This window comes from Myxocyprinus asiaticus, chromosome 19 (assembly GCF_019703515.2).
Source record: "Myxocyprinus asiaticus isolate MX2 ecotype Aquarium Trade chromosome 19, UBuf_Myxa_2, whole genome shotgun sequence".
Lineage (NCBI taxonomy): Eukaryota > Metazoa > Chordata > Actinopteri > Cypriniformes > Catostomidae > Myxocyprinus > Myxocyprinus asiaticus.
In genome coordinates this window covers 8,686,192-8,701,992 of record NC_059362.1, presented here as the reverse complement: position 1 = coordinate 8,701,992, position 15,801 = coordinate 8,686,192, and the positions used below count along the sequence as shown (strand labels likewise).

General features: G+C 37.0%; 1 protein-coding gene across 7 annotated transcripts in view; it reads right to left on the bottom strand.

The window, feature by feature from the left end:
- The window catches only part of LOC127410426 (neurexin-3b), a 491,153-nt gene that overhangs the window by 56,326 nt on the left and 419,026 nt on the right, over positions 1–15,801 (bottom strand). For all 7 annotated transcript variants that reach the window (XM_051645685.1, XM_051645682.1, XM_051645680.1 and 4 more), the window contains one exon: positions 13,688–13,859. In XM_051645685.1, coding sequence (XP_051501645.1) covers positions 13,688–13,859 — 172 coding nt within the window. The remainder of the gene's footprint in view (positions 1–13,687; positions 13,860–15,801) is intronic.

The following is a 15,801-nucleotide window of genomic DNA, read 5'->3' as shown; positions in this document are numbered from 1 at the left end:
TACCATTTTAATTTGCATTACAGCAATGAGAATGCAATTTTTTTTAATTACATTAATGATAATTAAAGAAAGAAATGTGCTTGATTTTCAGAACAACAATTACCCTAAAATGTGAATTTTTTTTAATGCAAATATATTAATTTATTTAAAATAATAACAATTACTGTATATTATATAATATTGTTAAAATAACCTTAATTTCTTTAAGCCAGGTCCACTAAGATGGTCAATAAATCTCTCATATTACATATACTGTATTTAATATTTTATTAAATAATATTTATTAAAATGTATATATATATATATATATATATATATATATATATATATATATATATATATATATCACACACACACACACACACACACACACACACACACTACTGGTCAAAAGTTTTGAAACACTCATTCTATAATATTTTTTTTTTCTCACATTTTAGAATAATAGTAAAGTCATCAAAACTATAGAATAACATAAATGGAACTATGGGAATTATGTTGTGACTAAACAAAATCCAAAATAAATCAAAACTGTGTTATATTTTAGCATCTTCAAAGTAGTCACCCTTTGCCTAGAATTTGCAGACATGTACTCTTGACATTTTCTCAACCAACTTCTTGAGGTATCACCCTGGGATGCTTTTAAAACAGTATTGAAGGAGTTCCCATCTATGTTGGGCACTTATTGGCTGCTTTTCTTTATTATTTGGTCCAAGTCATCAATTTCAAAAAGTTTTTTTTATTATTAAATATTAGTTTTATAATGAAATAAATTAATATGGTGGCACAATTATATTTTTGTCTACAAAACTAATTTCAATCATTTAAGCATACGCCTTCAGATCAAAAGATTTTTAAGATCATGAGAAACATTTCAGCCAAGTGTTTCAAAAGTTTTGACCGGTAGTGTATATATTTATTTATAAAAGGTTTCATTGAACTGAGCTTATACTGGGCTAGTGGGGGAACTCCCTGCAGAAATAATAATAATAATAATTATGTAATAAATTATTAAACACTTGCTTGATCTAAAAAACAGGTGTCATTTTAAAGCTAAGAATATGGACTTTACAATGTATATAGCTGATCTTAGAAATTCTTAAATAATGCTTTATAATTTGCTGACAAATTAGAACCGTTTTGTTCTCATAATTTAAAAAAAAAAAGTTGTTATTAAAACAATTATATTCAGAGTTGGTAAAAACATAAAAAAGATGAGAAAGAAATGTGTTATATATCGTTGGAAAGGTATCAACTAGTAAATTCTAATGAGCAAATTCGTTTTACTGAGAGGCCAAACTACTGTGTGTATTAGTGTATAAAGTTCCCACTGTCACACATAAATATAATAAACATGAGTATCTTTTTGTCACATTTTTCCTTATTACTTCCTGAACCATACATATAACATAGACAATGACATATCGTAACTTACAGCAGACTATCCCAATTCAAACAAGCCCAAACACAACATAATATGATAAGTAGATCTTGAAATATTCCTCAAAAAGTGAACATGGAAAGACAATGCACAAAAGGGTGCTCAACACAACAGGTTGTTGGTGTTTGTGTGTGTGTGTGTGTGTGTGTGTGTGTGTGTGTGTGTGTGTGTGTGTGTGTGCGCACGTGTGCGTGCGCGTACACATGTCTGAGGACTTTGTGTGTGCAAACACCAAAATATGTGCTCATCTAAAGGGATGGAATGCTTTTGAACACTGTTTTTTTGTAGTCTAATCCATTCATTTCCAATGGCCAGTCACTTTAGACCGAGGAACACCACAGGTGTAACAAAGTGAAATAAAACCAATAACATTTTATGAAAATGATCTAAAAAAATTAAATAAAGTGTGTTCAAATGTGAACAAAGTCATGGAACTGCATTCCAATTGGATGAAATTAACTACAGTTCTCAGAAAAAAAGTTAATCGGTCAGTTTAGTCCGGAACACAATATAAGGGTTAAGACATTATTTTCCAAATGTCTTATTACTTTTTGAAATTTCCATTATTCTCAATGGTCATTCTTACTGCTGTAGTACCATTATTTATTATATTATTATTTGTATTTAAATCAGCATTAATCAAAAAGCAGTACAACAAATACTACCAGGATATATAAATACTTTACAATTTACATTATATACCATTTTTATATCAGTAATGAAAATTAGTTGTTGTTGTTTTGTTTTGGTTGTTTTGTTGTTGTTGCATTATAGTAAGAACATATAATATATACATACATATAAATGAAATATACATAACTATGGCAATTCCTCTGTTGTATGACTGTAATGATTTTCTTAAAAAATCCACTTCTTGCTATTCCAATTCAAATTCTGGGGGCAATTCAAATAAATTCCAGCTGATTTGAAAGAGATCCAATTATTAAATTCTGAACTTTGTCCAGCACTGTGTAGCTCAACACTAGAGTGCCATATTTCCTCTTCTGTATGAGCTCAGAGCAGCAGAAGAGCTCTAATCTGTATGAGATGTCAAACAAGCCAATGATGTCTGTTTCCTGCCATCCATCAGCACATTTGGGCAGAATTCCCACTAGAACAATATCTGAATCACTCCCCTCAGATGGCGGCGCTTTAGTCAAGACAAACGCTGGCGTAGTGTCAGTGCGTCCTCTTTCAGTGCCACAGATTTGCAGCAGGGGACCGTCAACAGATGCTAATGCATACAAACAGTGTGCCAATGAGTTCTGTTGCCAATTCATCATGGCTCTGCAGGAACATGGAAAGAGCCAGTTTCACAACGAGAAGTGTCCATCCTTCGTGGACCACAATTTAAAATTGGCTACGAGGGTCTCGCTGGACAAATTTTTGCATAATGCATGTCCTGATACTAGAGGTCTTTAATTTAACAACTGTCTAGCGTCTATTTTAATTTCTCCTATGGACTTTTAGGAGAAACATCTGAGACAAAGTTGATACATAAATTAAACATAATTGCAATCTCCATTAATTCTCCAAAACTACAAACTTGCAACCTCTGCATCTGTTCTTAGGATGTACCTTGGTCTCAGTTGAGGGAGTAAAGGAAGTCTTTCTCATTGTCATGTTATCTTAGGAACATATGAGACTACGTGGATCTTTTTTTAACCTCCATCTCCAGGTTTGTGGTGTTAACACTGCAGGAGAGTTTTTGTTCCTCAACTGTGTAACTGTATTTCAGCAACCACAATGTGATTTGTCAAATTCTCTGTATCCGGCTGAGGTGTTTAGTGAAGTGTACACTATGACTGTCCCTATCAGCACAGCATAGATATCTGTATGTTCTACTCATCTGATAAATTCCCACACCTTTTAGCATTGTGGAAAAAGGACAGGAAGACCTTATAGTTAGTGTGGAAAAAAAAATTTGAATATTGTTGAATGGAAAAATCATAATGGGAAAAAAATTGATCTTAGTGATTTTGACCGTGGCATGATTTTTGGTGCCAGATGGGCTGGTTTGAGTATTTCTGTAACTGCTGATCTCCAGGGATTTTCATGCCCAACAGTCTCTAGAGTTTACTCAGAATGGTACCAAAAACATCTAGTGAGCGGCAGTTCTGTGTACAGAAACGCCTTGTTGATTAGAGAGGTCAACGGAGAATGGCCAGACTGTTCAAAGCTGACAGGAAGGCTAGTGTAACTCAGATAACCACTCTGTAGTGAGCAGAATAGCATCTCAGAATGCGCAAACACATCGAAGCTTGAGGCGGATGGGCTACAAAAGCAGAAGACCACGTCGTGTTCCACTTCTGTCAGCCAAGAACAGAAAGCTGAGGCAGAACTGCCGCTCACTGGATGTTTTTTGTTTTGGCACCATTCGGAGTAAATTCTAGAGACTGTTGTGTGTGAAAATCCCAGGAGATCAGCAGTTACAGAAATACTCAAACCAGCCTGTCTGGCACAAAAAATCATGCCACGGTCGAAATCACTGTGATCCAATTTTTTCCCCATTCTGATGGTTGATGTGAACATTAACTGAAGCTCCTGAACCATATCTGCATGGCTTTATGCATTGCACTGCTGCCACACAATTGGCTGATTAGATAATTGCATGAATAAGTAGGTGTACAGGTGTACCTAATAAAGTGGTCAGTGAGTGAATGGCAGGTGTAGAAAAGGAAGTCCCACCTTACAGGTAAAATAGCTAATCACCCTTTAGATACAGGCATTGCCTGTCAGTTAACTTGAGAACGCGCATGGGCATTAACTGAACCAGCCTGATTTTATTTTTTTATTTTTTTTTTTTTGTGATCTGAGCAAAATATGCACAAGTTTCTGTATGTGTAACACTTTACAATAAGGTTCCATTCGTTAACATTAGTTAATGCATTAGGTATCATGAACTAACAATTAACAATGTATTTTTTAACAGCATTTATTAATCTTTGTTAATGTTAATTAATAAAAATACAATAGTTTATTGTAAGTTATGTTAGTTCATAGTGCATTAACTAAAGTAAACATAAACAACTTTGATTTTAAAAAGATTTATTCATTACTCTGACATGAAATAACAGAAAAAAATCTTGCCCACTTAGAGCTGCATATAAATATCTACCACAGTATGGCAATAATCTAACATCACTTGGCATATACTGTCATACCGCCCAGCTCTACATGCATAGACCACACAGCTTCCTGCTAACATGCTTATAAACATGACAACTGATGTGTTTTGCTATTCTCTACATGTTACCTGCTAAAGCTACTGAGCCCATACTTTGAACCTCATTATATCAACAAGTGAGATCACTTATCTACACCAGTACCAGCTAGTGAATCAGATAATGATGTATCTGTGGAAGAAAACACGCTTCAAGTTGTGTTTGCATTGCTGGAGCTTGCAGTATCTTTTAGCTTTCTTTACACACAAGGTGTAGCCTTGTCAATTGTAGAATTAGCTATTGAATCCACCACCAAGGTTTTACCAATAGTTGATGGAAAGATAATGGAGTTACCCTACAGGAGGTGCTTGACCCTTTTGGTGCCCTTCCATTAGCTCTTCTGGCTGTCTTTCTTTAGAGTAAACACACACACATGTTAAAGAAGAGATACAGAATCCATCAACTTAAGCCGTGCTTTGAACTCAGTGTCCAAGCAACTAGAGAATGTTATTTTTTGCCCGCATAGACAGAAAATGCGAATCTCATTCAAATAAATCAAAACTTCAGGAAGGTTAAATTACTAAATGTACTCTGCAGTGTGAATGACTGACCACTGACAATACTGAGCTCTATTTCATAAAAAAATTTCATATAAAACTCTTGTATGGCTGTTGTCCACCTTTAGTGTAGTCCTATACCTTAAAAAAGTTCAGCATTTATTTATTTATTTTTTAAATTTTCTCCCCTTTTCTCCCCAATTTGGAATGCCCAATTCCCACTACTTCTTAGGTCCTCGTGGTGGCGCGGTTACTCGCCTCAATCTGGGTGGCGGAGGACAAGACTCAGTTGCTCAGTCAATCCGCGCATCTTATCACGTGGCTCGTTGTGCATGACACCGCGGAGACTCACAGCATGTGGAGGCTCATGCTATTCTCCGCGATCCACACACAACTTACCATGCGCCCCATTGAGAGCGAGAATCACTAATTGCGACCACAAGGAGGTTACCCCATGTGACTCTACCCTTCCTAGCAACCGGGACAATTTGGTTGATTAGGAGACCTGGCTGGAGTCACTCAGCACACCCTGAATTCTAACTCGCGACTCCAGGGGTGGTAGTCAGCGTCAATACTCGCTGAGCTACCCAGGCCCCTAAAACAGTTCAGCATTAATGAATTGGGTAGAGTTGCACCAGCCATTTGTTAGATTTTTGGGACGTTGGGAATGGGACATTAAAGGAATGTATAATGTTTATGTCTTGTGGCTATACTTTTAAAACAGTATGCATTTTAATGTTTATCGACTGGCCCCATTTACTACCATTGTAAGTGCCTTAGAGTAACTTTGATTCTTTAAATACATTTTAAAATTATTAGTTGAAATTATTTTCAGTGGTAATCAACATTATGCCACAAATGCGGAGCTTAACTTGTACTGAACCCAGAACTTTCCTTTAAGTTCATACAAGGGGCTTATTGTAGTAAATAATACTACCTAGTTTATAACTAACTAACTATCTATTTCTCTAAATAGTTGTTCTTAAAGGTGCTGTAAGCCAAGGGTTTTCAAACTTTGTACAAGAAGGACCCCCAAATATGATGACCCCTTGTGAGGGACACCCTTCCTAAAATATAAAGGCAGTTATACTGTATATTTGCATGTATAAAGACCCATTTATGCAGTGTGAGAAATATTATGCATCAAAATTTTAAAAGTCAAAAGAAATTATTAAAATATTACATGGAAAATATGTGCTTTGTATTAGGTTGTAATTAGGTTTGTATCTTTTTAGAGTAATGTTACATATATAAACCTAAAAAAGGACATTTTCAGTTCAATTCAAATTTATTTGTAGTCCTTAAAGCTGAAGTATGTAATTTCTGCGACACTAATGCCACCAAACAGAATTGCAAAAATAAACAATGTTTTCCTTTTTTTTTTTTTTTTTTTTTTATATACAGGTGCATCTCAATAAATTAGAATGTCGTGGAAAAGTTCATTTATTTCAGTAATTCAACTCAAATTGTGAAACTCGTGTATTAAATAAATTCAATGCACACAGACTGAAGTAGTTTAAGTCTTTGATTCTTTTAATTGTGTTGATTTTGGCTCACATTTAACAAAAACCCACCAATTCACTATCTCAAAAAATTAGAATATGGTGACATGCCAATCAGCTAATCAACTCAAAACACCTGCAAAGGTTTCCTGAGCCTTCAAAATGGTCTCTCAGTTTGGTTCACTAGGCTACGCAATCATGGGGAAGACTGCTGATCTGACAGTTGTCCAGACGACAATCATTGATACCCTTCACAAGGAGGGTAAGCCACAAACATTCATTGCCAAAGAAGCTGGCTGTTCACAGAGTGCTGTATCCAAGCATGTTAACAGAATGTTGAGTGGAAGGAAAGAGTGTGGAAGAAAAAGATGCACAACCAACCGAGAGAACCGCAGCCTTATGATTGTCAAGCAAAATCGATTCAAGAATCTGGGTGAACTTCTCAAGAAATGGTCTGAGGCTGGGGGTCAAGGCATCAAGAGCCACCACACACAGACATGTCAAGGAATTTGGCTACAGTTGTCGTATTCCTCTTGTCAAGCCACTCCTGAACCACAGACAACGTCAGAGGCATCTTACCTGGGCTAAGGAGAAGAAGAACTGGACTGTTGCCCAGTGGTCCAAAGTCCTCTTTTCAGATGAGAGCAAGTTTTGTATTTCATTTGGAAACCAAGGTCCTAGAGTCTGGAGGAAGGGTGGAGAAGCTCATAGCCCAAGTTGCTTGAAGTCCAGTGTTAAGTTTCCACAGTCTGTGATGATTTGGGGTGCAATGTCATCTGCTGGTGTTGGTCCATTGTGTTTTTTGAAAACCAATGTCACTGCACCCATTTACCAAGAAATTTTGGAGCACTTCAGGCTTCCTTCTGCTGACCAGCTTTTTAAAGATGCTGATTTCATTTTCCAGCAGGATTTGGCACCTGCCCACACTGCCAAAAGCACCAAAAGTCGGTTAAATGACCATGGTGTTGGTGTGCTTGACTGGCCAGCAAACTCACCAGACCTGAACCCCATAGAGAATCTATGGGGTATTGTCAAGAGGAAAATGAGAAACAAGAGACCAAAAAATGCAGATGAGCTGAAGGCCACTGTCAAAGAAACCTGGGCTTCCATACCACCTCAGCAGTGCCACAAACTGATCACCTCCATGCCACGCCGAATTGAGGCAGTAATTAAAGCAAAAGGAGCCCCTACCAAGTATTGAGTACATATACAGTAAATGAACATACTTTCCAGAAGGCCAACAATTCTCTAAAAATGTTTTTTTTATTGGTCTTATGATGTATTCTAATTTTTTGAGATAGTGAATTGGTGGGTTTTTGTTAAATGTGAGCCAAAATCATCACAATTAAAAGAACCAAAGACTTAAACTACTTCAGTCTGTGTGCATTGAATTTATTTAATACACGAGTTTCACAATTTGAGTTGAATTACTGAAATAAATGAACTTTTCCACGACATTCTAATTTATTGAGATGCACCTGTATATATGCCCCTCGCCTGCAGTTGTTCAAACAGTCAGATAGTCACAACTCACACTGTTGGTTGAGTAATGTTGTTGGGGCAGGTTTTAGCATGGTTGATCAAAACAAACAGGAATTTTAATTGTGGCACACAGACAGTGTTTACAGTTTTCGAGAAAATTAACCAATGAATGGCTGATTATAGTTGTCTCTGCATATTAATCTGGGATAGAAGAAAAGTATTTTAACACTGAAAAAGTTATATACTTCAGCTTTAAAAAACAGAATGAAAGAGTAATGTAATAATACAAAATAAAATAAAAACATTTTTACAAAAAAATTTTCTCTCTGAAATTTTCAGCGGACTCCCTAGCATCCCCTTGAGTGCACCTGGTGGTCCCTGGATCCCAGTTTGAAAACCCCTGCAAGTGTTGGACAATTTTCACAGCCTGCGATTATGCATTGTGAGGACTTATTTAGTAGCGTCAATCTAGAAAACCTTTTTATTTTTTCATGTAATGTTAAGGGCGTGTTAAAATTATTCTTTGTGTTTTATTACACTGGAATTCATAAAAAAAAAAAAATAGTCAACACTGCAGCAATAAATAAATAATAATAATACACAAACTGGATTTTTTTTAATATATATATATATATATATATATATATATATATATATATATATATATATATATATATATATATATATATATACAGTTGGTTATGTGCTTTTGTCAATACTAAGTACCATTTTTGCAAACACTTAACACATGCAGCTTGACACATCAGTTAATCTATCTATCTTAAATTTACTAACACCACCAAAACACCATGTCACAAAATCAGTGCAGGCATTCCTCCATAACATAGCAAATATTCTCACCCATCAAAAACAGTTTGCTATTCATAACAAAATGACCTTTAAACCACTAAATACTGGCAACATACTGTATGATGCTTTTTTAGAAACCAAAATTTACAAAAATATACAGGATGTACAGAATGTACTGTGTGCATGTTACATACAAAATTACAAATAATGTGATGATTCAATATGCATACGTGTATGAATACAGCTTTGATTCTTCCTCTCATGGCTCTGTTAGTCATGTTTGCATAACCCAATTATTTCAAAGTTGGCCCCTTTTGTATAGATGGCAAAAACATTGATAAAGCAAAACAGCTGAGTAGGTCATCCACTAAAAGTTGTTTACATGGACAAACCTCTTCAATCCAATTCACGTGCTACTTGATATTACTTTGATTATTTGCAAAGAATCATTGAATTTGCAGAAATGTGCCTAATTATGAACATAATCACATTAACATAATCACAGTATAATGTTTACAAAAGCTCCAACTTAATCTCAGAACTGTCTTAATCATGTTATAGGGATGCATGTATATATAGCCACTGATGTAATCCAATCAGTCTGCTATTTTATTCCAGCCATTATTCCTTAATGGAGGCTTCCAGAAATATTTTGTTTATACGTGGGGTTACATGTAATGCACAAATATTTAGTAGTGTGTAAGCTGTAACTGCTTAATTAAAGTTATAAGTTACAAGTGTTTAAGTGCCATACGGTACAATCATGCCAAGTTGTAACTTGCGCACGTTAACTTTCATTGCATCTTTTTTCCATACAATAAAAGTGAATTGTGACTGAGGCTTACATTCTGTTCTAACATCTTCTTTTGTGTTCCATGGGTGAAAGAAAGGTTTGGAACAAAATGGAACAACATTTTTGGGTGAACAATCTTAGCTTGAAATCAATTTTATGACCAATAAATGCTTCTTTTTTTTACCCATGATGTGTATACATAAGACATTTCTAGTATTTTTTGTTTGCATTGACTAAGCGAAGGAATCATGGCTACCCTGAAAATTATCACACCATGCCATGGCATCACAGCTTTATCGAACAAGGCAGGAATGTAGAGAATCACTGACGTGCAGCATTTCAAGTGCTATTTAGCCGATGAGTCTAAATTCTAGCCTGTAATTACTCAAGAGATGGCACAGCCTTTAACTGAGGAACTGAAATCAATAATTGTCAAATTACAACCATTGAATGTCCTGCATATTACCTGTGTTTAAATGCGTGTGCTTGTGATTGCAAAGAGAGACAGAGATAAATACTTAGAAAATGTGCAATTGAATAATGGCTGGAGGGAGTCAAGGAACCCTGCAAGAAACGAAATGCCATTCGAGGCAAAGCTTTAATGAAAACCTGCTCTCTGCTTGGAGTCAAATTCACTGGCCTTTTAATAACCATTGAGTCCCTGTCTGATTCAAACCTTTGGGATGTAATGGAGGCCAATATGTAGCATCATTGATTAAATTCAGTGTACCAATAGGTCTGGATGATCTATCAATGTATCACGGCTGTACTGATGGTTAAATCAGTACCAACGTGTTAAATACTGGTTACTTTAGGAGGAGCATTTTAACATTTCTTTAAGTACTGGTATGGAGTCCCAAGTAAAGGACGGGCCCATGGCAAGGTTGAACATGGGGCCCTCACCTTCCAGGGACGCCCCTAAAGCCCAAAGTATATGTCAGTCAGGACAGGAAGCATGAAGAAAATTTCATCATCAGCAGAGTGTTTGAGCACTGAATGCTAACCGTGCATCATTGAACACGCAGTATGCGCTTGCGCCTGGAATTATTTGCTCTAATTAGTGGGTCCACAAGGTGGCCATACTCACATATGAGCCATTGGCATCACAAAGAAGAGCTAGAAGAAGATAAAATCACAGCTAAACAACAGGAGACAAATGTGAAAACAACAGTGAGGAACGAATGTGTGAGTAGGCCAGGAGATACCTGCATTTTTATAACTCCAGTCTGAAGGAATATAAAGAATCTTTATGGGTCTAAACTCCTGAAGAGAAATAGTCCAGTCCTCATAACAGTCACAGCGCACATGTGCCAACCGCCTGTGAATGCGCGCACACTTATATGAAGTATACTTTGGCAGACTCGTGTTCGACTGTACCCAGACGCTAAGCTTTTGCATCAAAACCGAAGAATACTTTGGGCTTGAGTACAGCCCTGTATGCAGTTTAAGCCAGATAAATTCACATTTTATTGTAGGTTATTTATTTGGCTTTGAGTGTGACTTCGCTACTAGTCCATGATAATTTCACACTTGGTTCAATTGCTTGGTTCAAACCACAGTTCGCTATTACCCCTCCTGCCCCAACAAGTCTCTTTTCACTGGTCTCTTTTTTACTTTTTTGTCCAAACTGCAGTACTAGTGACAGCTGTTTAACACTGTAGCAAGGTAATGACTCAAGATGAGAAGATGCCAGCTACACTGTTTTATTCATGATTTTGACCCTTTGAATTTACCACCAAAACTTTACACGCTCAGAATGGTACCTGCATCTGCAACTGATGCATTGCAAGAGATGTGAAGAATGTGAGCTGCCCTCCAAAGGCAAGACAAGGAGCTATGAGAAATGCATTATACTATACTTATACAACACTTAGTTTTGGCCCTGGATTCTGATTGGACGAGCTGCATTTCAAGAATGCTGACATACAATCCAACAGCACTGGACGCTTTACTAATTGTATCACTCCACTACTCCATTTTCATGTATTTACAGATAGTGGTGGGGATTTTAATTCATTTTGATTTCTTTCACTGAGTAGTTCAGCAATCATTTCTGGAGATTGCATATTTACACCAGTAGATGGTGAAAAAAATATGTGTCTTTAATATTACAAGGCAGTCATTAAATCTTTGACTCAACTGATTAATTAAAAAACACAGTTGTTCACAGAAACAATGGGAGTGAATGAGAACGATTCGTTCACTTGGTTCGAAATGGTTCATTAAAAAAAAAAAAAAACACTTATTAGTTTATAAACAAAACACCACTAGATTACCCAATCACAGCTGTGTTGATATATGGCACAGCAGCACTCCTGCTCGTGTGATATTGCTTACATAAGCGTGACCCGAGGCAAAGATGGCAATTATACAAAATCAATAGTGGTTCTCTTTTGCAATTTAGGGCGGATTGCTTTTATACCAATTGCGAAACCTTTCAAGTTGACACTGGTGCAGATCACTGGTTCGATAAACCACATTTATACCAACCAAACGAACTGAACTCTGACATCAAACAGACTCGGATGCAAACCAAAAGCTCTGGTATGAAAGCACCCTCAATGACCATAACAGATCCACTTTGAATAGTGAGCTAATGTTGTAGGAGCATTAGCCCACATCCTCCTGTTAACCATTTTATGACTATCTCTCTTTAGAAAGACCTGCCGTTTGAATACAGCTTGAGTAACCCTGAAGAAAGCCTCTATCTAATTGGACGAGAAGTGCAGGGGCCAGACATCCCGTTGAGGGCGCCAGAGCAACAGAGACATCAAAGCGGAGGACAGAGTACCCAAATTAATTGAGTGTGAAGAGTTTTTGAGAGGAAGCGTTTGAGGGCAGTATTTTAGCACGACCTATTTCTCAGCGTAGGAAGCCATTGAGCTTCTACACCAAGCCTCTGCAGCATTTGATGAACTAATTTGTATTCGTCTATCATTGCTGGCTTCCTGAGTCTGGGAGTCACTGATACACAGAGGTCCGGGGCTCATTCTCCCACAGCTGCTGTAGCTGCCCCACTGCTGCCTTAAACATGTTCACCGGGGCAGCCCTGCCCTCCCTCTGCCTTTCAAAGGCTCTCAAAAGCAGCTGGCCAGATGTCATGGTGCTAATCGCAGGGACAAAGGCAAAGGCTTGGCCTGCCATTATGCGCAGACCAGGTGCCCAGGCTTGATTACACCCACATATGGACATTTCAGAGGACAATTCAGAAAGCAACACAAGCCAAGTCGATTGTGAGCTAAGTGGTATTTGCTTTATTTTTCGCAGTGTTCTCTCAATTTCATGCCTTTCCTTCAGCAGAATGGAAATCAGTGTTATAATTATGAACACCTGTTACCATTTTTGAAAATTTGCATGCCTTGAAACATGCAGATTATAAATTACACAAGCAGAAAGTGGTGAGAAATGATGTTGTTCCTTGCCTTGATTTACTTGAGAGCTGTGATATCCAGTAGGTTTAAAGGAATAGTTCATGCAAAAATTTTAAATTCTGCCATAATTTACTCACCCTTTTATTGTTACAAACTTATAGTCTGCTATTTTTGGAGGAGAAATATTCAAAGAATCTGTACACTGCTCTTGTCATATAACAACAGCTTATAGTGAACAAATTTGACAAGCTTAAAAAAAAGGGCAGACCAAAAAAGCACAATTACAGTAGTCCATTTATCTTGTGGGCTATATTTGCATCCAGAATTCAATATGGTGCCATTTGGTGCCTTTTTGGAGCTTGACAGACCCTGGTCACTATAAACTGTCAATGTATGTCAAAAGCTGTGTAACAATTGTTCAAAAAAATGTATACTTTGTTTTCCACTGAAAAAATAACAGAATATGGGTTTGGGATGAGGGTGAGCTATTACTTTAACAGTAAAAATAATTTCTGACTTCTCTTTGAGAAATTTCACTTGGAATAGACAGAAAGCCACAAATGTTACCTGATGGAAAATGCTCGTTGATTGGCAAGCTGTCCACCTGTAAGGTGGCGTTTCCCCCATTCCTTGTGAAGCGTACCACATGATATTTCCCATCGTTGACTTCTGTATTCAACTCCTTGACGCTGATGTCCACCGTGCCAATGTTGAATGTTACACCCACCTTTCCTTCCTCCTGGAGTAGAAAACACACAAGCAATTTCATCAGTTGAGCTACAATGAATGGCTGATTCAACACAGCCTAGAATGATGAAGGTGCTAGCCTAAATAAGAGTAAAGCATTTGCTTGTTAATGTGATCCAATTTTAGAAACCTCTGCAAAGATGCTGCCAATGAGAGTACACAAATGGACTTGGATGCCAAGACTACTGAATTTTTTTAATCCGGTTGATAAGAATGAGCTGCCGATAGGAATGTGGGACATGCACGTAATGATGACTAATGCGTTTCACACCAACATCCTGCAAATACACCAACAGATGCTACTCTGTGTTTGACATATGTATCTGTAAGGATGGGCAAGGAGGCGGGAACCGGCTGAGCAGTCAACAAAACTTTTAATTACATAAATCAACTTAAACACACTGACACACACACACAGCGGCCGCATGTGTCTCTCTCTCTCTCAAACTGGCACCTCCAGCTCATCTTTTTCCCCCTCCTGGCTGATTAGAACAATTCAGGACCAGGTGTGCATCCTCACGGCCCGGCCATGCCCTCCTCCTCGTCACAGTATCCCATATTTTTGCTGTATGGATTCTCTGTCACTCCCTGATGGAGAACTATGACATAAAACTTGCCACATTGTCTACTATATTGTGTAAACTATATTTCCAAACCCTGTTTCTATTTGGTTATAACAGTACGTATTCTGGATGTCTACCTAATAAACCACACCTGATTTGACCCATCAGCTCATTAGTATAGACTCCAATACCTGAAAAAGGTGTGTCAAATAAGGGAGACATCCAAAATGTGTTCTGTTGGGGGGTCTTCAGGAACAAGGTTAAAAAAACACTAGGTGTGACAAATTCTGGCATTGGTGATAGCGCTCTCAGGGGCACCCAGGTGTGGCAAGTAACCGCCCCTGCATCAGTGAGCACGTTTATATGTACAATCTTACACCGATTATGCTTAATAAGCTGACAAAATATATAGTCATGCAAACACATTGAGCGGTTTTCCTGTATCAGGGTAAGGTCATAAATGGTTTAAGCACAAACCAATCGACAAAGGTAGATTTTTGGTCACATTGCATGTAAACACCTTTACTGGCATTCTTATCGGATTATCCAATGTGCGCAAGTGTTGTGCACATGTCTGTTTTGACATCTAAAGCAGAAAATAATCCAATAATTTCAAGTCCATTGTAAACGTGGGTTTCTTACATTGTTGGAGTTTTTGAATACTATGATTTTAGGTAGTTATCAGCGGATTGGTGTGCATACAAACACACTCAGTGTTAGGGCATAACTAACTTAATGTAGTACAGTAGTGTACCAGTAGTTCAAATATTTTCACAATAGTGCAGACTTTTTCAATAAGTAGCATGTAGCGAGACGAAATGCAACATCATTTTTTTTCCCACATTGTATTGCACACAAATTGTAGGCTATATTACTCTCTCTCTTTCTTGTGAAAAAGAAAATCTGAAAATGGACATGTTCAGACAATTCATGTAAATAAATGATTCGCCAATTCACTTACAGTATACTGTATGTAGCATTGGAAAGTCAAATTAAACATAGGAAATGTCTTTATTTGCACGGTTCATGTAAATATATTATTCACCAGTTTACTAATTATTCAGACAGTTCATTCACTAATTCACTTATATGTAGCATTGGAAATTAAAATTCATTTTGTTTATTTGGACAGCTCATGTAAACCAACGTTCACTTACTATTCGAACAGGTCATGTTAATAAACAATTTACCAATTAACTTACATGTAGTGTAGGGAAGTCCAATTCATTCTAATGAATCGGTTCATTGGTACAGTTCATGTAATAAATGATTCACCAATTCACTTGTATTGTATGTAGCATTGAGAAGTCAAGTTCATCTTAATTAATCAGTTTACTCGGACAGTTATTTACCAATTCACTTATATGTAGC